Consider the following 14,567-nt stretch of genomic DNA (forward strand, 5'->3'; position numbering starts at 1 on the left):
TTTGTTTGTATTTTTAAAAAAATTTGTGAATATGTGTTCTCTTATCTGGGACATTATATAAGGACCGAACTGTGCTATTCAGAGCAAAGCCTGGATTGTGATGGTCTGGTGATAGTTACGGCTATGTTCAGGATTTTCTTAGAAAGAAACTATGCTTTCCTCATATCCTTATCTAGTATATCTGCTTCTCCATTTGTGTGTCCAGCCTGCTGCTGTTTCTCTAGCACAGATGCTGGTCCACCCAGGAAAATTCTCCATAGAGTATGGATGAAAAGAAGGAAGATATGCTGCCATAAAGATAGTTATCATCTACATCTATTTGGAAGCCCTATACTAATGAAAGCAAATAACCTAAAAATCCCTTTCTTCAGCCTGGTACAAAGATTTACTTCAGTAATCTTAGGGGAAACTTGAAATAGATTAGATTTTATTTACTGTTTTGTCAGGAAGCTGTGAATGCCCCATCCCTGGAAGTGTTCAAGGCCAGGCTGGATGGGGCTTTGAGCAGCCTGGTCTAGTGGGAGGTGTCCCTGCCCATGGCAGGGGGTTGGAACTAGATGATCTTTAAGGTCGCTTCCAACCTGAACCATCCATGATTTGGGTGACTGATATTAACCTCTGAATTTTGAAAGAAGATAAACATATGTAATTACTCTTGATGTCTACATGATATCATAAGCCATGCAAGATCTTAGCTGAATAAACATGTAAAGACTCATTCTAGGACACTGCTGAATCAGGATTTAAGCAAGTAGCTTGTGAAGTCCACTGAGGCTAACAGGGTTATGCTGTGGATGAACCTTACCTACTGATCACACATGAACTTTGAAAAAAGATAATAAATCACATCAGTCATCTCATCACTTCTACTTGAAGCATCTCTTCTTCTCTTCTTTGCCTGTCTTTTTTTTTTTTTTTTCCCCCTTAATCGGCTATTGCTTCTTTCGGGCTTCTTTGTGAAGTTTTCTTAATCAATAAAAAACCTAAGAGAACTTTGAAATACTTGTTCCCACTTTTGCTATACTTCCTGGAGTCCCCCAGTGCTCCTTGAGACACTTGTAATAATGTCAGAAACAAGATAATGGGATCTTAACGTAGCCATAAAAGCAGGCATTCGAATCCCAACCTAATAGTGAGGAGATGCATTTTTTCTTTGTGTCCACAGAGACTTAGTTCATTCTGAAGTGATTAAACATTTCAAATCTGAAAGCATCTTTGAGAAACTCAGATACAGCAGTTTTTGGGAAGTGTTTTCTATTAGCGCTCAGATGAACCAAAAATCAGCCATTAAAAAATCTTTTAGTATCTTCAGTTAAAACCTGTGATAAACTTCAAACTTAGTTAACTGAACTACTGCTATGCTTTTTTTACCTCATGAGCTTTTTCCTTGTGGAGGCTGGGGGAGCTTTGTGTATTTATATATAACTTATATGTATATACTGGTAATATATACTGCCAGCAGCACTTATCTGTCCACCATTATAATTTCTCTAGTGTGTTCCTCTAATGGGTTTAAGGCCTAAGCAAGAGCTCTGTGAAGTCATTAGGAGTCTTTGTATTGATTTTTTTTTTCTTCCCCTCCACTAGACTCTAGATCAAACCTGTTAGGTGGTAGTGTTCCTAAAAGGAATAACTTTCATGAAAGTGCATTTTTAGCTGAAATTTTCTTTATGCTTGTACTAAAAAAAAAAAAAAGTGTCTTTATGGAATGAACTGTTGGAGGTTTGTTTTCAGTGGAAAATGAGAGAATAATTTTTTTTCAGCTTAACAGTCTTCGCAAATTTGTTAAATGGTGATTCAAAATACAAAAATACCCTAATATAATTTAGAAAGGAAGATACTTCCCAGTTCGATGCCTACACTTTCATTGTATGCTACAACTTTTTTGTTGCTTCTTCATTGTTACTTCTCTTAGATAACCCCCATAAGAAAAATTAATGGAAACCCATTTATTGTCTATCATTTCGGAAATTTACATAGCCTTGCTATTGTGCCGTATCTTTTTTCATCCCAAAGTACTCATGAGTGAAGGGAAGTTAGCTGCAATCATGTGTTCTGCTGGCCTTCTCGTGGCAATGGGGCAAATGGACTAGACAGTTCATATCTTAAACTTCCTGACCCAGCTGCGTACAGCCACTGCACAATCTCCTTTGGTAGATAAGAGCATACAACAAACAAGTGTCTGTAAACTAAAGTCAGAAAAATTCAAATCAGAATTTGGGTACCACATACTAAATGTTCAGGATAATTACACATAGTATAACTTACTGAAAAAGAACTGATACTGAAATCTCTAAGCAATGGCAGATGCTCTTCAAGAAGATGTGCTTTAGTTGAATGCAAATTATGGGGCTCGGTACAGGGTTAAATAAACAACCTTTAATGTCCTGTGCTACATAGGATATCAAACTTCATACTCCAGTATTCACTTTTAGCTGTCAGCTTCAGAAAAGACTGTTTCAGACTTCTTGCTATGCAAAACTACTTTCAGTTCATAACCACATTCACCCCCACTTGTGTGCAGCCTCTATATTTTTCATCTTTACTACTTTTGTACGCTTTCTTCTAATGTTTCTCGATATGGTGGTCTCACTACGTTTTTGAGATTCTCCGCTCTCCTTTCGTCCTTTTTTGGGTGCCCCTCAATTTCTCTTTAAGGATTCTCTGAAACTATCTGATTCCTTGCCCTTCTCCCTTTACACCGAGCTACGGGAATGATAGTCTTAGCTCATTTCATTTTATGCAAGATTTCTTGTAAGTTGGTGTTTTGGATTTAGTTTTTTTTGTTGTTCTCTTCTGCATAACCGTCGCCTCAGCTCAATCCCCAGATCTCAGAATCTGTTAATAAGCATTTGTCTTGATCTGTTTGTCTCCATCTGTCTATTTTTTGTTATCTTTACCATCAGCAAAAGCTGACAGAGTCAAAACAGAGCTCTTAATCTTGTCTTTCAAACTTCATTCTACTTCCTCCTGGGTCCACTGTTGACAGGGCATTTCTCCCCCGCCTGCTCTACGCTTGTAGTAATGGCCGCATTCAGCTGAAAGCTGGGCGCCAGCTCTCATGCTCTTGCTGCTGACTCTGCACCGAGTCAGCTGATGATGCACAACCAGCAGGAAATCATACATTTATTATTTTTTTTTCCTCATAGCATTCATTTTCTACTTATTTAGCTTTCTGAATCAGATTCCAGTGCCACCAGACAAGCACCAGGGCCAAGAAAGTGCAGCAGTTTTAGATCAAATGAACTCTGTCATTATGCTGCACCCCAACATTCTCCTGGAGGCTTAGTCTCCTCTTCCTGTGTTTTTTCACAGCCATACCAAATTCAAACCTTGAATTACTTGCTCCTTAATTATTTCTGGAATTCATTTATTTCCTTTGTGTCATTACCTCTAACCTTGTCATTATCCTCAGCTTTAGTAACTGGAACAGCTTCTGGCTTTTCAGATCCCCCATTCTTCTCTGAAAGCCGTCCAAAAAATGCAGCCAAGGCCTTTCCCATTTCCTTGACAGATGTCAGTCTCCTTTTCCAGGTATCCTTTCATTGGCTCTATTGCCGTATTCACTGTCAGCCTTTACAACACCTCGGAAGCTCTATGTATGCCTGTCCTTCACAGCATGTTCTTTCTTTCACGACCAGTATTCCCTGAAACAACTTGCTTTCTACTGGCATCTCAGTAATCACCCACAGCTCTTCTCAGTCACCTTTTACATATGACAAAGTCTGTCCAGGATACCCTACAGAGCTTGTAACCATCTGATTTGGACGCTTCTCTTTTCAAACAGTTTGCTCCTGCTGCTTATCTACTGTCTTATTCCTTAATCTCTATCTTTTTGCTTAATGTGAGATCTCTTTAAGGTAGGGAGTCACCCTTACTTGAAAAAGTGAGAAGCACGCGTGGTGTTATAGTTGCTCCTGTAAATAGTCACTCCTGTAAATAAATATTTAATGACTGTTACTGAAACAGAGATACGTGTAGAAACTAAACAGCAATGCACTGTATTTTGGCACAGCTTCAGTACATACTGTACAGCAATCAAACACAATGCAGTTATCACTTACATGTGGCAACATCACCACCCCCTCTGCAAGCAATAAAACTACCACTTGCCTTCTCTTTTTTTGTGGCTTTTTTTTTCCCCACAGCTGGAAGATGATATTTTAGCCAAATCTGATTATTTTCAAAGTATAAAAGACTTCATTGCTAAACAGTCCCAAGAGTGGATGATTCTCGAGTTCTCCCAGCTTGGATTTATTGGTAAGTATTAAGACCTCAGCAGGGTCAGCTGGCTTTGGAGCTGCGTAGGTCGAGTAGGTCTCACTCGGAATTACATTCCAAAGCATGGCAGGACTCGCATATCAAAACTTCCTTGGTTCTGTAGGAAAGCTCCCACTGAAAGTCTTTTACTTTCTGTGCTCTTTAAAACTGTCTTTTTATGCGGAGTCTCCTCAGCATAGGATCTAGTAGTTGGGTTCCCATAAGAAACAGGTTGTTCTACCTCAAGGCACCATGTGCCCCTGTAGCATGTAGTTTTCCTTTCAAGAATAGAATTTGAACTATCTATAAAAAAATCTTCTTCCTTTGTGGAGCAAAACATGCATCCCATATCATAGGGAAGGGGTTTTATTATTTTTAGTAGTAAGTTTCTTTTTGTATTTTTTTCTTCGGTTTTAATACAATTTACTTGTGGTAACACCATATAAGTGTTAGGTCAAACAGAGAGATCTAACAGAATCTGCTAATACAAATAGCAAGAGAACTAAATGAACAGCGATAGTCTTTAAAAGCAACATTTTTCATATCTGGGTCTTAATTTAAAGATATTCAGTGTATTATTGCCAGTGAAATTGCATATCTAGCATTTTGAGGAATTATCCAGGCTTCATTTAATCTGTCACACTGATACAGGTGACTGGCAGATTTGTTTTTGGAACTAGGATGTAACTGCATGCTTTATTAGTCGGCTGGTTGACTATCAGAGAATATCTCCAGGCATGGAATAGAAATCTTTTCAAAATCCCAACAAGCTGGAAGATAACCAAATCTCCGAAGTTGGAGTCTGTGTGAAATTTCCACTAAGTATCAGAATTACGTCCATGTGTTTCAGGCTGGAGTAAACATAAAGCTGGTGATTTTTGGACAGCAATAAAAATATCTAAATATGCAATTTCTTATCTTGCTTTCAGGAAAATTGTTTAAATCAGAAGACCTCCCTCTCATAGTGGATTTTTTTCTCATGTTCTATAAAGATAAGCCCATAGACTGGCTTATAGACCACCTGCTCTGGGTTAAAGTGTGCAATCCGGAAAAGGATGCAGTAAGTATGTCTAAGAATTTATGAACATAAGTAATATTCAAACAGTCCCAGTGACAAAATAATTTATTTTCAAAAAGCGGAATAGAAATCTCTCAAACCTGACTTACTTTGGAATTTGTGGGGAAAGATCTGCTGCAGATCTCCAGAGAGTGGCACGGTGTTTGAGCCCATTAGGGCATGCAGAGAGGCCTGACTCACAGAAATTTGGATTTCCCCACAAGAGCTGTTTTGCCTCTGTCAGCTCAGAACATGGACAGCACAAGCTCACATCTAGTCACGTAGGCAACCCCGCAGCACCAAAGAAAAGTTTGAATATGTAAGCCTATGTGGACTATCACTTCTCATAACTTTCTGCTGACCATTTAATATGAAAGTCAGTAAAGTGTACAATTTTACAATCACAGTTGTTCTGCATTTTGCATACCAATTCCTCTCTTTAACAGAACTTAAGTGTTTTGCTTTAAATCTGTTACTACCTGGGGAAAAAAATGACTGCCTGAAAAAAATAATGCAGGGAAATGTGTAGGTTGAATGAACTAAATGATACTTTTCACTGAAAATGAAAGAAACGGGTGCCATGTCTAGCACTACAGGTGAGCCCAATGAAATATTAAGTATTTCTTTATGTCCTTTTGCATTCTTTCTCTCACCAGTTTTTGGTGCTGGTCACCACTCACACTCTTCTTGTATAACAGACTGTGCCACAGAGGACTGGCCAGAGGGCCAGAGTTTCTGCTCCTTCTTGGTTTTTAAGGTTCAAGAGTTGTATTTGATTGGTGTAGCTAGTCCCCACTTGAGGTGTTCACACATGTTCCTTCTGTGTTGATAAAGAAGGACGAAGAGACAGATAGGAGCTGTGCCGAGCAGGAGACTGAGGGGAGCAGAACAAACAAACTTCAAGTTTTACTGCGTAGCAGAGGTGACCCCTGGGGATGGCAGAAGGCCCCTGGTTTTACCCTTAGTAATGCCACTGAGGAGTCTTGTTCCCACTTCATACAGATAGGAGTAAGCTTTGAGATCCTACTCCATGGGTTAGGCTGGCTCATAGGAGTTACAGTGAGCACCAAGTACCTTTAATTTAGGTTTTTGCCTGCCTGTGATAACAGAATAAAAAAAAAAAAAGATACTGTTATGTTAACATCACCCATTCCAAATCTGTCTAATGTGTGCCAACTTCCATCTGATAGATGAAACATTTTATTTTTTAAATGACTGTTCTAGCTTCTAAGACCTGATTAATACCTAAAATGATGCTGTGTTCCTGAAAGGCAGGCAGGCAGGCAGCTTATGCGAGTCAGCTCCAGCCAAGCCAAAGCAAAGTGGCATCAGCAAGTTTCTAGTGAGTTTCGCTTCTGCAATTGCAGTTTCGATTGCTGTGGGTAGCAAAAACATAATGAGACAAGTCAGTCTCACACTGGACATGGGTGGCAATGACCAGTGGTGTGACCTACTGGGACTATTCCTGAGAATGCGGAAAATGGAGGCTAGAGGAAGGATGGAGATCCCAGTTGCTGCTCCTCCTCTGCTTGTCAGATTAAAGTGGTGGACTTTGTACAGGCGCCAGAGAAGGCAAGCTGACAGAAATCCTCACACTTTCACCTTTCCAAGCAACTAAGAGTGTCACTAAGTGATCACACACTGTGTCTCACGGGAGGGTCAACAGGGCACCTGTTTGTGGTTTTCTGTGCCATCCTGTGGTGATGGGTATGTGGCACACGAGTATTAACATACCAAGATTCAGCTACATTTGCTCACCGAGTTGGAAAAGACAGTTTGTAATGATCAGAGCCATCACATCTCTGCATCGTTCAGAAACTTCGTCATGTTTACCTCCTGTGAACCATCATCCAGTTCTGGGGTCCCCAGTGCAAAAAAGACATGGACCTGTTGGAGCAGGTCCAGAGGAGGGCCGCAAAAATGATCAGAGTGATGGAACACCTCTGCTATGGAGACAGGCTGAGAGAGTTGGGGCTGTTCAGCCTGGAGAAGAGAAGGCTCTCAGGAGACCACATTGTAGCCTTTCAGTACTTAAAGTACTTATAAGAAAGACAGAGAAAGACCTTCTACCAGGGCCCTGTGGTGACAGGACAAGGGGCAACAGTCTTAAATTGAAGGAGGGTAGATTTAGATTGGACATAAGGAAGGCATTTTTTACGCTGAGGGTGGTGAGGCACTGGAACAGGTTGCTCAGAGAAGCTGTGGATGCCCCATCCCTGGAAGTGTTGAAAGTCAGGTTCGATGGGGCTTTGAGCAGCCTGGTCTAGTAGGAGGTGTCCCTGCCCATGGCAGGGGGTTGGAACTAGATGATCTTTGAAGGTCCCTTTGAACCCAAAACATTGTATGGTTCTGTGATCACGTGCAGTGGTATCTATCTATCAAGTGTAGTGGGGACTAGCAGGCTGCAAAGATGGGAGCCCTGACTCAGTGAGGAGCCTTATCTCGGTTTCTGCACAAATGACCACACCAGTCCTGTGCTACTGATTATTCTCAGCTGCTACCATAAGTAGCTGTTTTGGTAGTGCTGCCATAGTGTGAAAGGAGACCTGCTAGGGACTACCTTTATTATAGGGGATGAACTGCAGACCCTGTCAGTAGAAAGTTCACAAATTTTCTTATAATGATTTTTTTTCCAGCAAAAGTATAGGATGCTTTTCAAAGAAGCAGCTGTCAATAAATCAATTTGCATGTATTGTGTTTTTACATTGTTTTGCTGAACATCTGCTGTGGACAAACATAAAAATACTTAGTTCTTTTTATAGACTTCCAGGTGGTTTTGAACTTGTAATTAGTACTTCTGCGGAAACCATAAATCCCCCATGAGTTTTGGTGTTTAAGCCAGCTGAGTGATGACTTAATCACTTCTAGCTTTAGAGGGCATTAATATAGTTTACGTAACATTTTTCTTTTATAGAACTGAAAGCACTTGAAAGGTAAACATATTACCCTCTCAAATCTAAAGATGTGAGACCTGGGATACAGAAAAGTTAAATGATTTTCCAAACTCATACAATAATTCTGTGGCAGAACTGAGAGTAGAACCCAGGGAGTCCCATTTCAGCTCTTTGCTCTGTTCTATGCCATTATGCTTCATTATGTCTCATTAATTACTGTAGCATGTTTGCTTCATTGTATCAAACTATGATGCTCTACACATATAGAGCAAAAATTACACATAAAGAAGTAATTTGTTATCATTCAAAAATCAAGAAACTTGGAAATTAGTACCAATTACAGTTATTTAATTCCCTGGTATATGCCATATTACAAAGTGTACTAAACTGGAAAATCACAATTGAAATACAGTATCTAAGGGTTTTATGGAATTGTAAGATAAAAGATACATAACATAGTATAGTATAGTACATTATAAGCCTCTCAAACATAGCAGACAGCCAAAATGACAAAGATTGAAATGTAACCAGAATCTATCTCGAGAAAGTCAGTTTTGGTCAAAATAATTTTTTTAGAATGATACGGCAAGGCCAAGAGTTGAAATGAAATTTGCCAGAAACAGTTAAAAAAATCAGTTTCAGATTTGAAGTCCACTTGTCACTCTGAGGTGTAACTGATGGTATACAGTGCTGAAGTCCCTGAATTAGTGGTGATTGAGCCTTGAAATCTACATAGCACCATGACTGGAATTACAAGTTTAGGTCTAGAAACAATGTATTTGAAATAAGGTGACCGTTAATCTAAGGATTACTCATTTAAAATATGGTTAAAAAACCTGGACCCATACCCTCAACTACACAATGAAATTGCCTTATGGAACTTAGTTTGTCTCTCCTGTATTTAAATAAAACTTCTCTCCCTTTTACTTTCTTTCCAGATACACTGTGAAAAAGAAAAAGTAAAGTTACGTATCCGTGCGAAACCATCTCTATTTCAGCACGTGGGAATTTATTCATCATTGGCTGGGAAGATACAGAATTTGAAAGTAAGGATAAGTAATTAATGTCATATTTCTATATTATATTCTTGTGTTCTGACTTGTTTCTCAAATCAGTTTCAAGCATTGCATCTTTGGCTTTAGATGGTGTTTCCATATCCAAGAACGCTGGTTTACAGATTTGGGGGAGAATAGTAATCTGGCATCTACACTGCAGATTGGGGACACTGCCTCTGCATAAACATCTCGGAATCTCTAATCTGAATGCTCGTACCATAGTAGCATTTCATGGGATGTAGGAACCCTCTTCACAGAACAAGGTTTCATGTGCTCTGCATGGTACAAACACAAACAGCTATGGTGGGTTGTTTTGGCCAAATAGGGACATGGTTTAGCGGTGGACTTGGCAGTGCTAGGTTAGTGGTTGGACTTGATGATCCTAAAGGTCTCTTCCAACCAAAACGATTCTATGATTCTGTAATAGTCCACAATCCCAATACGAGGGACTATTAAGAAGAAGGTATACTGGTAGGACAAGGGTGTGGCTGTCGTGATGGCCACAGATTTTTTAGGGAGAGTTTGGAGGGCAAACAGTGGATCTACCACATACTTGGTAAGGACAAGAGCAGTGAAGCACCAGACTTCAGGGATGTCCTGATGGTGCCATTTAGATTAGTCATAAGATCATTTAAATTGCTGTATTGGATCAGAATGGAGGTTCACGTAGCGTTTCGCAGAGACCAATATCAGATGTCCTGGCAGAAGGCATAGTAGAGAACTATGAAATAGGCTAGTGTGGAGAAGTTTATTTTTAAATTTAGGCAACTGAGAAATAATCAATACAGCTCTGTCTACAAACTGTAACGTTGATTACATGGAAATGAATATTCTATTTCCCTTAGAAAATCTATTGTAACATTTTTCTAAATCTATTAAAAGTAGATTGTAGATTTTCTGACACTGAGGTAATTATTTTCTGGAATAGCTTCCTGTAGTAAGTCAAGATATTAGAGCACTTTTTTTTCATTGTATGAATGAAATTACACTTCTTTATATCCAACAGGATAAAGATTTTGGCAAAAATGCGCTACATAAAGCACATAATAATCCTCCTGCAAAAGTGGATACAAGCCTAAGAATATACCAGCAATATACCTTGGAAAAAATTTATAAAGGAGAAGACTGTTTTTGGGCTTCAGCTCCAGTGGCAGGGGACTACATCCGCTTCACCTTTTTAAATCCATTAAAAGTTGAAAAGTAAGTATTACATCATATGGAATATGGAAGCCTATGTATATCCAGTTTGGAAATGACTGAGTGTGTTCAGAATCACCAGTGCTCAACTGCTCACATAAACCATAGACTCATTACTGACCAAAAAATACATGATTTGCTATTTATCTTCTCCCCCTCTTGAATTCCCCTCCTGAAATATATTTCTTCATTAGTAATTAGAGAGCTTCTTAATTTTTTTTCCTTTTACTTCTTCAGTTAAATATTTTACATTCTCTTATGATAATTCTCAAAGGATTTTAACTAATGAATTTCATCAATGGAGTCAGTGAAAGTTGTATTTCTATAGTTGTCAACAGAAAGGCTGTTTGCATGATGTCAATCAAGTCAAAGACCATGTCCCAGACCTGACACTTATCAGTGTAGGTGAAAGCGAACAGAAAATATCACTATTGTGGGGAAATAATGAAGAGTGAATTAATGAAGGTGGGATTCAGTTGAAGATTCAGAGACTTCAACGTAGGTATTTACAGTAGAGATGTCTACGTAAAGTAGGTGTGTAAGCTCCTCGTATACATGACAGATGGAGACCTACTTGATAGACTCAGTGGAAGGGAGAGAGCTATTCATATATCTCTATTGCCCGTAATGAGAGCTTGAACACCTGGGTCACAGACAGACTTCTCACTTCACGTGTTTGGATCTACAGCCAGGTCCCACCTTGAATCTTTTTCTGATTCTAAAAGGTAAAACTGTCTTCTGTGTTCTTGCATCATTCAACTTGGGTTTCTTTGAAAGGAAAAGACACCTGTAGCTTAAGATAGGGAAGCATTTTTCAGAAGGACTTACTCTATAAACAGTACAAACTGAGGTTGGCACCAAAAGAAGCAAAGTTTCTTCTCTCTCTGTTGGATTGGAGAACAGATCTGAGTTAAAAGCAACCTAGCAAGAAATATGGTTCCAGGAGAATGTCTCTGACACCAATTACCATAATTACCATATCTCTGTAACGACATTCAGAGAGAAAACTCCTTCACTGTTGTTACACTTCCTCCCAAAACTGGTCACAAAACTAAGACAATTCAATTTCTGCAAAGATTGTAGATTTCTCATTTATTTCAAAAAGAACTTAAGGAAGCAAGTCTGTATCTCCATCTAGTGAGCTGCACTAAGTGAGAGTTGTTATAATAAACACTGGTGTTCTGTAGTGAACACTGCTAATTAACTGGTTTATGCTTTGGGAAACTTGGGTAGCCTCTATTTTTGCATTTTGCTGTTAGTGGGAAGTCGTACTGGATGAAGCTAACTTACACATGGTATTGCCTAATGGCTGATGCCAGCCCCATCCCACTGCTAACCTGTGAAAATGTATAGTTAATCCTACAATATCTGCTGCCCTTCTTAGGCCTTGATTGTTTGATGCCTGAGGAGGGAGGCTGATACTTTAAATTTCCTTAGCTCTTTTTGGATCTAAAAACCTAAGAACTCTTAGGTTCTTAGAAATTCAAAACCAAACAGGCATTTATTTGTCTTTTTAAAATCTCATAGGTGTTTTTGCTTGGATTCTTGCTTTGATGATGCTGTTGCTCATTGGCTATAAAGGAGGTTATTTAGAAGCACCTGAATTGGTCAGTATTGATAAAAAGGGGGATTCTCTTGGCATGTAGCGTATGGTCTGGTAGAAACCAGGATTTTTGCTGCCATTGCATTCCTGCAGCCCATCTCACCTCGGCTTTAGGATGATCGGAACAGATCAGAGGGCAGATCTTCCTTAGGCATTTCAAACTGGAAAGTTAATTTATTTGGAACTTGAGCACTGAAAAGGGGGGACACTTGGATTTGTGGTTCCAGAGGAAGATGTTTTTAATGCTTGTCCGGTTTAAAATAAAAAGCCTCTAGAATGGATTGGTGACATATTGGAAAGTTTCAACGCCTATTTCTGTTCCCTATAGCCCACAAATAATTAAAGAAAAGGTATTTGAAACTTTCTTTCAAAACTGAAAAGAATTACTTCCCTAGAACATTTTACCTGGAAATAATATACATTTATCACCAGGTACTTCTTCAGAAGTGGAAACATGGAGCACCCGGGTGATAAACTGTTTAACACGACTGTGGAAGTGTTGCCAGCTGATGTAAGTCTCTCATTTCCAGTTGTAATACATAGTGCTATTTCATTTTAAGAATGATGTTGACGCCCTAAAAAATATTTCTGGAGATTTTGTTGTTTTATTTTTTTACAGGAAATGCTAAGAAAAGAACTGATTGACAATGGAAGTAAATTTAACTACCCAGCAACCAAAGACGGATATTTAAAAATAGGTAAATTGTTTATTGTCGCTTCAAAACCAGAAATTTTGTTCTTATGTATAAAATGTTTCTGCATTTGAGAATTTCATTAACTCTGTAATAAATACAACATTCCAAGGTGAACTAGGAAGGAAAAGAAACCCTTTTGCGCTACTGCATATCATAGTATATGATGTTTGACCAATTACTATCCTATTTTGTTTTAAATAATGAAGAGCCCTGCCAGCAGCGGCCAAAGCCAAGGTATCTAATTAGAAGAAAGACTAACTGAAGTCTGTGCAAGGTCTTAATAGGATAATTGATTCTGGTTTGGATTTTGCAGCCTTAGCTGAAGACAAGGATTTCTTATAAGAGCATTAACTTGTGCTCCAACCCAAAATGAAGCATCACGCCATGCACCTTCCCCCCTTTTTTGCCCCCAGCCCTCCTTCCCCTTTTCCCTTCCCCAGGGTGGTACAAGACTTCTCTTCAATGACCTGCAGGTTCTCCACACGCTTGCCAAGGCCTGGTTTCTATCATTACCTAAACTAAAACGCCACTACATGAACAAAACCAGACCATTGGGAGATCTGCTTTGCTTCCCACTTTCTTCCGTCTCTTCCACCACAGAATTGCTCTTTTCTCCCAGTGAATCACTTTCACCTCTCCAACGCTTCTTGTTTTCTTTGATTTGCATCTCTCTCCCACCTCCTCGTGGCTCTTTTACTCTAATTAGAGATCCAAACTGAAATGCTGTCAACTCACAGTTGCATATGAAAGTGGATAGGAAATAAATATCATACATGGGATGACCATTTTTCATTTGTCTGCAGTGATTTTATGCCAGTTTAACAAGGTTAGTTAAAAAGCATTGAACTGGTGAAGAAATGTGTAGGAATTGGTCCATGATTCCTAATACAGCTTTTTAAAAATAATCATACTTCTCTTTTAGAGAAGCTAAAAAGCTTCTAGAGAAGCTAAAGCTCTTTTAGATTATTTAACGTGACCGTGTGTGCTGTATGTATATCGTCACTGCTAACATATTTACATTTATTTTTTAACATTTGTAGCTATAGGTTCTTTATTTTCTTGTATTCTTCTCCAGGTCCTAGTTGCTGTAACTGAAGGAATGAATCCTCCTTCTTGTTTACAGTTTTATCTTTCAGTTATTGTTTGACTTTTACCAAAAGGTTATTTTTCCTTAACGTTGTATCCCTGGAGTTAATTTATAATTTGTAATTTAGAGCTTTTGCATAAGTTCACTTGGAAGCATATTTCATTCTAATATATGTTTGTACGGGTCTCGTTTTATTTTTTTATTTAGGGGCTTTTGAAAATGGAATTGCAGAAGGCAGTATCAATCAGTCAATAGGAAAAATACAGGCTATTCGTTTATCAGTCAATTCTGATTCTCCTGTATGGGCAATGCTTAGTGAGGTAAGCATGTTAATAAAAGCATTTTAATTAAACCTTTATTCAATGAGCTTCAATTCTTCCTACCATATAGTATTGATAATCATTAATTTTTATTTAATTTTGAATGGAATTTTGTGTGGGAAAAACTCACACAAGTGGAGAATTAATTAATTATTCAGGGGAGAAATTAAATTTATTTAATAGAAAAAGTGCTGGAAATGCTCAAATGGGATGATTCTCCAGATTTGCAGTGCTGTAAGTACAGCCACTAGAAGTTGGGTCACGATAAACAAACCAACCAAAGGAGACAGGGAGGCTTTTCCAGCTTTTGCCAGTCACCATCTTGGATATTAATTATAATATGCAAACATTTTTCAGATTAACATGATTTTTTTTTATTCTTCAAGTTTCTCCCAAGTT

At 38.6% G+C, this 14,567-nt stretch overlaps 1 protein-coding gene across 1 annotated transcript in view; it reads left to right on the plus strand.

Annotated features, from left to right (window-relative positions):
* The window catches only part of MGAT4D (MGAT4 family member D), a 36,365-nt gene that overhangs the window by 20,928 nt on the left and 870 nt on the right, over positions 1 to 14,567 (plus strand). Inside the window, exons 8-14 of the mRNA XM_074588507.1 lie at positions 4,149 to 4,260; positions 5,190 to 5,320; positions 9,150 to 9,257; positions 10,273 to 10,466; positions 12,499 to 12,577; positions 12,686 to 12,764; positions 14,056 to 14,168. Of these exons, the coding sequence (XP_074444608.1) occupies positions 4,149 to 4,260; positions 5,190 to 5,320; positions 9,150 to 9,257; positions 10,273 to 10,466; positions 12,499 to 12,577; positions 12,686 to 12,764; positions 14,056 to 14,168 (816 nt within the window). The remainder of the gene's footprint in view (positions 1 to 4,148; positions 4,261 to 5,189; positions 5,321 to 9,149; positions 9,258 to 10,272; positions 10,467 to 12,498; positions 12,578 to 12,685; positions 12,765 to 14,055; positions 14,169 to 14,567) is intronic.

This window comes from Larus michahellis, chromosome 5 (genome assembly GCF_964199755.1).
Source record: "Larus michahellis chromosome 5, bLarMic1.1, whole genome shotgun sequence".
In the NCBI taxonomy this organism is placed as follows: Eukaryota; Metazoa; Chordata; class Aves; order Charadriiformes; family Laridae; genus Larus; species Larus michahellis.